General features: G+C 37.6%; 1 protein-coding gene across 2 annotated transcripts; it reads left to right on the top strand.

The window, feature by feature from the left end:
* Positions 1-156: 156 nt before the first annotated feature.
* LOC143889218 (protein MIS12 homolog) lies at positions 157-12,010 on the top strand. Of its 2 annotated transcripts, none has more exons than XM_077393401.1 (8): positions 157-309; positions 3,914-4,045; positions 4,151-4,208; positions 5,776-5,895; positions 6,963-7,055; positions 7,185-7,323; positions 11,522-11,656; positions 11,757-12,010. In XM_077393401.1, the coding sequence occupies exons 2-8, from the start codon at positions 3,924-3,926 to the stop codon at positions 11,813-11,815; spliced, it is 726 nt and encodes a 241-aa protein (XP_077249516.1). In that variant the 5' UTR covers positions 157-309; positions 3,914-3,923; the 3' UTR covers positions 11,816-12,010. The 2 variants fall into 2 exon arrangements, with proteins under 2 accessions (XP_077249516.1, XP_077249515.1); XM_077393400.1 differs by having other exon boundaries at positions 190-309; positions 3,922-4,045.
* The last annotated feature ends 510 nt before the right edge of the window (positions 12,011-12,520 follow it).

Here is a 12,520-nt window from a genome sequence, read left to right as displayed (position 1 = left end):
AATGGACGGTTAGAATCATCCTATGGAAATGATTTTGTTTTGCACAACCTACTTACGTTGTGGCCCGTCAAATGGGAGATTTGGATCATCTTATGGTGTGGGCTGTACAGCCCATTTTGAAAAATAGGGGGTGAATTCATCGTAGAATGGGGTGAATTTATCACTGCCTCAAAAGTATCCTTACTACCTTTTTAATAAAATGACGCATCTTCGTTACAGTCTTAAATCTCAAGTTCCCGCTTCCTTCTTTAGATTTGGGGATGATTTGAATGATTCATAGTGCTGGCGGGAATATCACCAGACGCTCATGTATTCTTTATCTCCTCTGTTAAATCTAATTTTTTGGGATTTTTTGTTTTGTTTCTCTTGACAAAAATCTGAGGTTTGTTTGATGTTTCTCTTGACAATAATTATAGATTTCTGCATTGTTCATCCTACCAGATTTTGAGATATCTGGGGTTTTTTGTCTGAGATTTCTGGGTTATTTATTTTGACAAAAGAACTAAGATTTCCGAGTTGTTTTTACTGATTTTCGTGTTTTTTTGTTTGAGATTTCTAGGGTTTCTTTTGCGTGAGATTTCTGGGTTTTTTTTATCTTTACAAAATCTGAGATTTCTGGGTTGTTTATCTTGAAAAAGATTGTGATATTTCAAAGTTCTTGTTAGTTCATTTTATAGCACAAAACAGACGAACTATTATGCCAATTTTGTGTCTAGATGTTCAGACATTTCATGTTTCTTCATTTTGGAGAAGACCCAAGGCGTGTATTTTGCAATTTAATTTCATGATTTTTGTTTGTAAAGAAGTATTATGATCATTACATGCATGCTTTCTTGCAAGCTACTGCAAATTAAAGGATCTTATGTACCTTTCCATGAGGCAACTTGTAGACTGATTTTTAATTTTTGGGTAATTTCCCAAGTTCTATATTCCATTATGAATCTTCTAGGTTATTAGCAAATTTGTAGTTGGATAGGAACTTAGTAATTTGATTGGTGCCCATGAGGAACTTAGGTGCTTAACTAATTCTATATATACTGAAGATGAGTGGGATTTTTTTATCGATGTCTTCCTCTTTTTTCACGGCTATACCTTAGATAATGAATCTCATTTCTTTGATAGGTGTAATAACGGTATTCTATTAGGGGCTACTTTGACTCTTTCTCAAAGAGACATTAAGAGAAGTTTAATAACCTATTCTATAATGTCACAATCGGGTTATATTATGTTTTTTTAATGGCAAAGAATTATATTAATGGGGAAAGGAAACACCGAGAAACCCTCGATGATCAAGATGATCTAAACAATACAGAAAACAAGAAAAGAAGAAGAGGAAAGCAACACAATATAACGACTCGTCAAGTGGGGAGGAAATCAAAGACCTCCAACTCTGCCCAAGAGAAACCCTCCCTAGCTAGCATTTCGACCTCGCTATTAGCCGATCTTCTTACATGCTGAAATGAGATGGAGGATCCCTCCACACGATCCGAGATCTCATCAATCCATCTTGTAAACCGCCAAGGATGGGACGAGTATCCCTTCAGCCATCTTATCACGTTTAGGGAGGCTCCTTCCACTATCACCTTATCTAAGAATATTTTGATCCATCATCCTTATTCCTTGATGCACTGCTCCAATCTCTGCCTCATTAGAGTCGGTGATTCCAATTGGGGCCTAAGAAAGCCAATAACGTATCTCCTCTGTCATTTCATAGAAGTCCTGCTCCTGCCGGCCGATGATTCCCCAAGCTCTAACCATCAAAATTTAGTTCATGATAGCTGCTGCATGGAGGCTCACAATCCTGTGAGATGACCGCCCTTATCTCCCTACTATTGCACAACTCTGACCATCCTTGCCGTAGATCATACGCTGAGACAAATCGAAAGCTAGGCAAAGATTTCACCCAAGCGATGATTAGTGCTATTATCTTAATATAGAGGAAAGGTGGGTTTTCACTAGGCCTCTAAACACCGTGGCATTTCTCTCCTTCCACAACACCCAAATGGCGGTTAATTGTACCACATTCCATAAGATTTTACCTCTATTTCGCCATGGAATCAGAGATCAACTTTCAGATGAGAAGTAAAAGAAGGCATTAGAAGGCCCTCTGGCATGACCCTAGACATTCTATGATCCTTTTCAAACCTCTATTTAAAAAAAAAAAATGCAATCAACTTTTATCCCACAAATACAAGCAATGATGTTGTTCATTCAAAAGAGCAAGAGAGCTAATCTGCTTATCATTTGAAGTCCAAAACTGCTTTCAAGATGATTGCAACATTGAGTATAATTGTGAAATTAAATCTGGTCTTGAATATTCTTGGTATTGCCAACTCAGTTTGTTAACTGAAAATTTCCATCAAATTGTCAGCCAAACACAAATACAATTTCAGGAAAATACATTATGTCATCAAAACAGAATAAATTGCATCCTTGTAAAAAAGGATATCACCTAAACGATGTAAAATCTATTCCAGAGAGGACTTTCAGCAAAAGCAAGACCAACACATACAAACGCACTAGAAAATCATATTTCATCAACTACCTACGCTATACATGTGTGCCTACACATGCATGGCGATAAGGTGATTCACTTCATTGGCAACCACATGGATAGTCCATAGCCCAAAACCATGATGATTAAAGCCTAATCATGTGCATTATTGCCAGATGAATGAGGCCCGTTGATGTAGGTTGGAGGAGAAATTAGAAGAAGAAGAAAGAAGAATTAAAAGGGAAGGAGAAGAAAGAATTAGAAGAGAAAATAGGAGTTTAGGGAGAAGAAGAATTCAAGGGTTAGGGTTTCAGGAGGGCTTAAGGGGGATGGAGTTTAGGGTCTGGACTCTGGACAGCAAGGTTGCAAGGTTTTTAAGGCTTGGAAAGTGAAGGCTACGGTTAGGTGTGGAAGATGGTTTCAGATGATTTTGGGAGACTCGAATCTTTTTGCACATTTGGGAATTTCAGGGCGGCTCAAGATTCGATACTCGGAGACTCGGATCTTTGCTCTGATACCAATTTGATGTATGTTGGAGGAGAAATTACAAGAAGAAGAACTCAGGGGAAGAAATCTCAATCAATTAATCTCATTAATCATCAAAAGTTAACCAAAAAGCTGTAGCTTAGCCTATAAATAGGCAATTAAGAGCCCTAAAATAAAGAAACTTACTAAATTAAGAATCCCTTAAAGACTAAACTACCCTAAAAGCAATAAATACTAAAATAACCCTAATAACATCAAATAATCCCAAAAATATCCCTTATACAATAAAATAACACTAAAAGATCTCTACGGGGCTCCTCGAGGGCAGCCCCGCCGAGAATAAACTCGCAAGGGACGTCGATCTCCATCACCCGTTGATCATTTAATTTTTTTCCAACCTTATTTAGTCTGAAATTTTCAGGCCAGTGATCGTACGGCTAAGATACTTCAATCTGATGTTTCAATGGACCATCTCCTCTTCCATATTTCTCCCTCCCAGCACTCAAGGACCTCCCTCAATGGCTTCCCCTGATTTGGGTTCCTTGGCGGGAAAAAGCTCTATTTGAAAGGACTAACCCATTAATTTCCTTTTTCCTTCGCATCTTTCAGTTACATTTGATGAACTTTCTCGTCCGAGTACAAAGGTTTTCTTCTTTGCCCCCCTCCCTCCTTTAGGATTTTCTTCAAACTGAAGCTCCATTTTTCTCACAGTTTTTTCTCATTCCATCCTCGAGGTCTAAAGAAGCATCATGAGAATTAGGTAATCTATTAGCATTTTCAGATTTTTCTCTCATTTATCACACACAAACCTCGGGAATGGATTATTTTCCAGGCTTGTATGATCTTTTTCTCCTCTGTTACTGTCTCCTGTTATAGGAGCATTGGAAGGGGAATGATAGTTTTTTTTAATTATTATTTTCCTTTTTTGAGAAGCGAATCAGTTATGGAGGGAAGCAAAAGTGAGGCGGTTTTCAGTTCCTTCAATCTGAACCCTCAGCTTTTCATCAATGAAGTTCTTAATGCTGTTGACGACATGGTCGATGGGGCGTTCGAGTTCTATGAACAGTATTTTTCCTCATACTCCTTGTTTTTCTCCTTAATCTCATTGCTAGTATTTTCACTCTTCTGTCTTGTGACACATGTTTGCTACTTTGTTAATGGTTCCTACAGGGAAGCATTGGAGCTTCTGCGAAACAGGGGCATAGATAGGTCCACTGAGCTAAGAGAGGTAAATTTTTGTGATTTATTCTTTTATTTTTCAAATTTAATGCCCTTATCAAATTTGAGAATGACCTGTTGCATATAGGCTTATAACTTATCAGAAGTAAATCGGCTCTCTGGATGCTTTTTTTTTTCACCCACCATGAAATTTGCTTCAATTGATGTTTTCCTATCTACAGTTTGTTAGTTCTGTTTTACATTTTCCACCTAAAAAAGTTACTATAATATCATTCTTAAGCTGAACTTGGAAGTTGGAGCAGTCCTTAAGAACTAATGTTTCTTATCAACAATCCAATCTTCTGCAGTTGTGCCTGAGACATTAATTATTCCTAGATACTAAGGGTTTGAGGCTTCTTATAACATATATTCCATGTACAAAAGAAGAAAGAACTCCCCTAGAGGGTTATATCATATATAGACTTGAGGTAAAGTGATGGTTATAAAGACTAAAGAGCCTTCCCAATAGCAAGTTCAAAGTTTCAGACATGTCAGTTATGTTGTCAAATCCATAGACCATGGTGCCCTGATGAATTTCATGCAGAAGAGATAATGTATTGCCACTAAAGAAAAAGTCTTCGTTGGAATTATATGACCTATTATTGAGAAAAAAGTCTTCATTGGGTTATTCTCCTGACACTAAAGATATGTATGAGGCTGCTGTTGTTTGTGATTGAAATTGTTAAAGATGGTTAAGAAAGTCATTTCCTCATTTGGCCCTTCTAAATAGTCGTGAGCTCTATGTTTGACCGCTGTGTTGCCATGAAGGTCTGTTTATATATATACTCAGTTGAGCTATTATAGTTTTTGTCCTCTGAAAGTACATAAACTGTAAGGCTAGACTTTCTTGAGACTATATATTTGTCAAACACTGCATTTATTTGGTTGATTTGTTCATCACCACGTCGCGCTTCAGTTATTTATTGCTTTGAAAGGTTGGTTGTTAATTCTGGGGGAATCTACACTCTACATTAGTCACGGTTATGTGTATAGTTGAAGCCAGTTGGAGATTCTCTTCTACAACACCTTATTTCCAAGCGCATCTTGTGGCCCCTTGTGATTTTGTCACACACAGCTTTTTTTGCATGATTAAGAGAGTCCATATTTGCCATCTGACAATAATTTCTTACTTTAACGGCTGACTTTACTGCCATTTACTGCCATGAGCCTCCGATGTCCATGGGAGGGCTGAATATATGAAGGTTTGAATTTGGCTAGATAGATGGGATTGAGATGCTTAGGGGAGACTCTTGATATGTTCATTGGTTACATAATTATGCTGTCTATTATATCTTGAAGTTTGTTATTGTTTCTCTTTGTTAATAACTAGATATATACTATCTAATTGGAAGTAATTGAGTGCCTTTATTTACGATATTAGCAGTAAAACTCTCTAATTTTTATTAGAAGTATATAATTCTCTAATTTTTATTAGAAGTATATATATTTTTTATTGCTCACACGATATTATTCTCACCTGTGGCTTAAGATAGAATAATTTCTAACCATTATCTTTAAAATTGCGGTGCCTTAGTTATCCATTCTTAACTCTTATTCCATGTGTTTTGTGTCGATAGGGTGTTTCTTCTCTTCGTCACATGATTCAAGGAGTTTTGGACAAGAGACTGGATATGTGGGAGAAGTATTGCCTTCGACATTGTTTTGCTGTCCCTGAGGGATTCTCGTTACCCCAACCTGTTCGTTCTCTACCTTGTTAATTTTTAGTAACGAGAAATTTCTATGTTATCTTCTGAAAATTAGACTTCACTCATAGTTTACTCATGCATACTTGTCACAAATATACCGTGTTTCACTTTCTTTGTCTAATTTTGAGCCATTGAGGTGATGCAGATGTTCTTAAAAGTTTTCAAACTACAAATCATGATTGTTGGATATTTTGAGCTTGCAATTTCCAACTAATTTTTTTTGCTAATCCTTCAAGGAAGCCCTTTAGTTGGTGCTTAGTTTCCTAACCCCATTTATGTTCATTTCGAGATGTTTTAATGACCAGCAAACAATGTTCTAAAAAGCGCTGGGCGGAGCTTGGCGGCTGACTGACCTCCCAGCGCCCAGGCCGCCCAGGCATTTTGAGGCGTTTTTCATTTTTTTTAGATATTAATATATTTTCATAATATCTTGCATTTTTTAAAATAAAATACAAATACTTGAATATATAACAATCCAAACAATTTTATGCATAAGCACTAAACATTAAATAATAACAAAAAATAAAAAATGCCCAGGGCCTAGGCGGCCGCCTAATAACGCCCAGGCAGTGAGACCGCTTTCTTTAACGCCCAGGGCCTGGGCGGTGCGTTTTTTCTGCTCTCAACGCCTAAGCGGCACCTAGGCGGCCGCCTTTTAGAACAGAGCCAGCAAACTCTCGTGGATAATCTGGTAAAATTGGGTGGGAGTCTTTCCCAGTTATGTATGTAGAACCTGTTTTCTCTGGAAGGAATTAAATTGATGTGTTCGTACGGCTTATGCTAAATTATGCGATGAAATTGATAGAAATTTTACTAAATAACATCCACACTATTTGCTGAAAATCTTGGGCATATCATCTGCATATCTATGTCAAAATGTTTAGAAATGGAACCTTTCTCCAATTTTTCCAAACAACATCCTCAAATTTTATACTATTGAGTTCAAGGGTTCAATCTTCATACTAGTCAAAAAAGCTAAAATAGTGTCGAAATGTCTACTTGTTTGCGTACTGTGTTATACTGAAAAGTTATTCCAGGATGATTTCTGTTTCTTGCAGGACTCATCTTGTAACAATTTATTGCTTCAAGATGGGCTCTGCGATGGAGAGCTTGACACTCAGTTAGACTCCTTGAGGGAGAAGCTTGTCACGGTAGGCACCTTGTAAGCCATATACCCCAGTTTACATCTTTTTGTTGATTTCCTTTTTTCTTTTTCTTTTTTCCTTGTTTGTTTTGTTTTTGAGGTTATTTGATTTTGAGACACTTGATGGCACCCTCAGGCTGGAAGGGAATCAGCTGAGCTGCATAGAGAGCTCCAGGCATTGGAGAAACACTCTATTTTAAGCACTAGTTGTGCTCAATCTGTCACTGAGGCATTAGAACTGGTTGAGCCAAATTCCATGCATGACATGTTCCAAGGTGCGTCTACTAGTATTGTGTCTTTATTGTACATGCTCTGCTCGTTAGTTTGTTCCTGATAATGATAAGTAGTTCCTATAAATTTCCGTAACTTTTGCAATTATCATGATTTTTTTCACCCTAGAAAAGTGCCTCATATTCATCAGATATTCTCATATTGGATGTATTATGTCATATGTATTAGCTATGCATGACCATTAAAAAAAAAGTATTAGCTATGTACCCAACAAGCCTTTTCTTGTCTTTTGATCTGTAATGGTAGTTTGGCTTTAGAATTATGTCTATTGAAAGATCTGTGTTCTTTAACTTTTTTTTTCTCAATCCTCATAGTAATCTGAATCAAAGTTGGGATTTTTCCTCATAATCTTATCACGTGTATGGCCCCAAATGTCTGTCATCAGAATTTAAATCTTTGTAATTGAGTCTCAGAATACTACTTACGTTCATTAGTTTGAACATTTTCTAGATCTAAAGGAGTCCAATAGTATTTAAACTCCTGAGTATAACTTTCAAAACCCAGTGATTTAACTACCTCCATTACCTGAGTTTCTCACTCCGAATGAAAGAAATGGTCCAGTATCACATACACTGGATGAATGTATGATCCCTAGTGATCTAACTGCCTCCGTTATCTGAGTTTCTCACTTCGAATGAAAGTAATGGTCTAGTATCACATACACCAGATCAGTGTATGATCCCAGTGTTCTAACTGCCTCCATTGTGTGAGTTTCTCACTCCGAAAGAAAGAAATGTCCAGTATCACGTACACCGGATGATAGTGTATGATCCTTACGTGCAAATGTGGTGGCTATGCACATGCCATGGCTGGAAGCAAGAAAAATGTGTTTTATGTTTTAACGAAACATGGGCAGTAAAGAGCCCAACAACTATCACGCACAGTTATTACTTATCAGAATGGGGATTTTTCGAACATTTGTTGTAGGGTATCAATGCATACAATTTCACGCACCATTCATTAGAAAAGAAAATTATAATATTATTTTTGCAAAAATATAATGCTAAAACTTTTGTAACTAATTTCTTGACACTGAATACATTAGTGTTGATTACCCATGAGTATAGTCTCAGTAGATATTGTAAGTTTGTAACATATAATACTAATATGTAGTCACAAAAAAGTGATTTGGGTGTATGCCTAGTTTACATGCTTTTTTGCAACTGATTTTTTCTGTAACAAAAATTGTATCAGTTAAATAAAGTTTCCAGAGTAGTTAGGCATAATTTCAAAAGCATAAACATGTCCATAGGCAAACTACATCAATGAGACTCTCACTAGGTCGGAAAACAAGTTGATTAATTTCATTTTTGACAAAAAGTTCCATTACAAATATAAGTCCAGAAGTGCTAAAATTGGGAAGATACTATATTTAGATGCTCAATGTGCTTGATGCTATGTTGATCAGGTAGGGTTTATCATGTACATCACATGCACAAAGTTTGAGCCAAGTTTAATATCATTTCATTCATATTCACATTGTTTGAATGTCTATAATGTATGTACCCTAAAATTAGAAAACCTTCAATTATTCGAAGGAAAATGTTAAAAAGAAAGATACTTTTACGCTTCTTCCTAAATTTCACTTATTGGGCCCCACTTCTGCCTCATTTATGTGATCGGATCCATTGACCAAACGGTAACCATATGTCCTGCCAAATGCCATTGAGAACACCTTGTTCCGACTATTCTAGGCCGTAATCCATCACGACCCGTTTAGGGTTCTACCTAGGAAAGCTAAACCTTTGATTTTTGTAGTCTTTTATCTTATGCATGGGATGCCTGTTTGGGGCATAGGACCAAGACGATGTGGCTTGCCTCATGATGTTCTACTAGATCAACAGTCTTGATCTCACATACACGCCCTCCATGCCCCTTTGCAGAACCCAAAAATTGTGTGCCTGTGGAGGCTTTTTTCAGTCGAAGATTCAGATTGGCAAGCATTCGAGTTTACGTTGCATCAGTACGGATGCAAGTGTCGGAGAGTATTGACCGTCGGATTCAGCAAACCTCAAAAAGAACGATTCATGGATTCTCCAAAATATTTTAATCAATTTTGAAATTTTGTTTTCTTACATAATGACATGGTTATAACAAGAAATATATTGAAAAATTTAAGTTTCAAAAAAAAAAAAAATTGAAAAAATTAATCGGTTAAGTAGATATAATATTTTTATTTCTATTTACGAAACTTATTCCTAGGATGGGTAAAACTCAAAACATGAGGTAATTGTATAATTGTGGTAGTGGTATGCAGAAAAAACAGATAAAAGAGATCTAGAAGTGTCTCAGAGAATCCTGAAGTATTAGAATCTGAGACGTTTCCGACTTGGATTCTTCGCACATTTAGAAGAATCCATGTAACATGGACTCTGGTTAATTATACCTGCCACTGTTGTCTGTCTCCATGCATCATGTGTTGTGATTAATGGTGCATCAATTGAAGCTATTGCAATCGAGTCATTTCTCCATCAGTCATTGCTGCTGCTATTAATTATAAATGGCCAATCTTGTGACATCCATAAAGTACTGGCATCGAGAAAGGACTCTTGCAGGAGATGCTAGTCTTTGAGCTACCTTAGATCTGGTTCTCTGTTTCATATTATTCCTTGAGAATATTCATTATGGCTATGCAGAATGATACTGTTTTCAGTTTATGCACCAATTATCCTGTGCATACGTTTGTCACTACTGCTATATTGTGATTCAACAGTGATCAAGTTTGGGAACGACTAGCTTCTTAAAGCACATGTCACGCCCCGACCCCATTGTGTAAATATTGTCCGGCTCTGGGTCTTCTACTTTCCCCGGTTTTGTTTTCCAGCGGCACTAACCGTGCCCGACCCACTCCGCGGGGCCCACCCCTTGGAGATGCTATAAACGCGTCTACCCAGGGAGGAGGAGAATCCACATATATATCATAGGAACTTTCTCTCTCCCTTTCCGATGTGGGATCTTACAATCCACCCACTGTAGAGCCCAGCTTCCTTGTTGGCACACCGTACTACGGGAGGTACGGCTCTGATACCATTCTGTCCTGCCCCGACCCCAACTGTGTAAATATTGTCCGGTTTTGGGCCTTCTACCCTCCTCGGTTCTGTTTTCCAGCATCACTAATCGTGCTTGACCCACTCCGTGGGGCCCTCCCCTTGGAGATGCTGAAAACATGTCTAGGGAGAAGGAAAATCCACATTTATAGCCCAAGAACTCCCTCTCTTCCCGATGTGGGATCTTACAGCACCCTTGATCACTATCAAATTGTGTATAAATTGGCTGATCAGTGTTGCTATGAAATGCATGATATGGTTCTGGTTAGATGTCATGAAGCATATTATTGGATAAGGTTCATAGTGTTGCGGTTTCTGTGTTGGGAAGATTGTTTAGTTTCTGTACAAGCAGTGGATGGATGTAGCTTCTGTTTGCATTTGTGGGACGCCTTGTCTCCGTTGATGTAATCTGGTTATACCCATATCAATAAAATTTGTCACCTTAAAAAATCGTGACTAAATGATGTAGGATACAGTTTCTCATTTTCTTTAGACTTCTTGTTTTGCTTTTTTGTTTTTGAGTTAGTAAGAGTTATAGATAGGTTAGGAATCCTAATCATAGTTAGATTAGAAATAATTTTTTAATACAATTAAGAGAGGAGAGAAAAGAGGGCTTGACGTTTATAAATATGGGACGTTGGGTTTATGAAGGCAGTTTTTTCATTGAATGAAATCCTTTCTTGTGGATTCAAGGGTTTTTCGTGATCTCTCTTTTTATTTCTACCAGGATGAAGAGGGTGATCTTCGTCCTTCTCCTTCAAGCTTCTGCTGCATCAATAAATTGTGAATTTTAGTGTATACACTCTGTATATGCTGTTCCTCTTATCATCAATAAAAATAGGGAAAGATATCAGCACAACCATGTTTTGATATTTTCAGTAACCCATCATGTCTTTTAGTATTTAAAAAGCTCTCAAATGGTTATTACAGTTCCCAAAAAGCTCTCACAAGCCAGTTAGAAAAGAAAAGACAAGCTGGGTCTGTGCAATTATTAAAACATCATTGTGCTGATATCATTTCCCTAAAAATATGTTGTGAATGTAAGTTACAAACCTATAATGCATGTAACCATCTATTTCTTTCATTTTGATGCTTATCCAAGAATTTAGTCCAATCAGAATATGTGCTTCCACAGAGATGGTAAGAACCGCATCTGAGCTGCGTACAAAATTGGAGAAGCTAAAGATCAAAAGGGCAGAAGAGACTGAACGCATTAGGATCCAAAGGATATACAGTTTGGAAAATGGCCAGTCTATGATGCATAGCAAAGGTAATATCTACACCAATACACTGTTTGCAAATTGTTAACTAATACAGAAAACTAAGAATGGATGGGATTGACAGTGAATTTCTGTAACTTTGTTTTGTAGGTTTCTCTTTGGAGTTGGAAGAACTTCAGGAATTTGCTGATGACATGAAAAAAATGTGAATGTAGATATTGCACCACATGTTTATGTATTGTGGCAGGTTACATGTGCTAAAGAGTGCTCCCATTACCCAAATCAGAAGTTGGGGTCACCAAGGATTCCATAGTTTGAAATACCGGCCATCACTTATTTGGTACGAGAACTAGATTGTCTCACTGGAAAATTATTTCAATGATTTCCAATCAATGGTTAACCAATGTGGTTGCACTAGGGATATTATATGTCTATATATGTATACTAGCATTCTTGGCCCATGCTATGTATGGGTGTAAAATAATGGCCCCATCTCATCAAAAAAGAGGTGTGATATGATGAGCTCCATCCTATGCATGGGCTTGGGCGGAGATCGTGGGACCCAACCCCATCAAAACATGAAGCAAAATGGTGGACCCCACTTGATGCAAGGGTGAAGGGTTTGAGGGGGATGGTGGGACCCACGCGATCTAAGCATGATGTAAATTGTTGGGCCCACACATACGTGTAGAATTGTGGGCCCCACCACGTTCATGGGTTTGGGGCCTTTGCGCAGAGACGGTGGGCCCTACCATAATTACAATATCAGGTGTAAAAATCATGTGGGGCCCACTGCATACGATGATCCAAACTGTTCATTTGTAGTGCCACAACATAAATAGGTTGTATCCTGTAAATCATCTCCCTAGGATGATCCTAACTCACCGATCCATAGAGGTCTGTTTCTATAATGA

Source organism: Tasmannia lanceolata, unplaced genomic scaffold, assembly GCF_043159265.1.
Source record: "Tasmannia lanceolata isolate RefF3 unplaced genomic scaffold, GAP_Taslan_0.1 ptg000013l, whole genome shotgun sequence".
NCBI lineage: Eukaryota > Viridiplantae > Streptophyta > Magnoliopsida > Canellales > Winteraceae > Tasmannia > Tasmannia lanceolata.
Note: the sequence above shows the minus strand (reverse complement) of the source record. Positions and strands in the feature narration are given on the sequence as shown.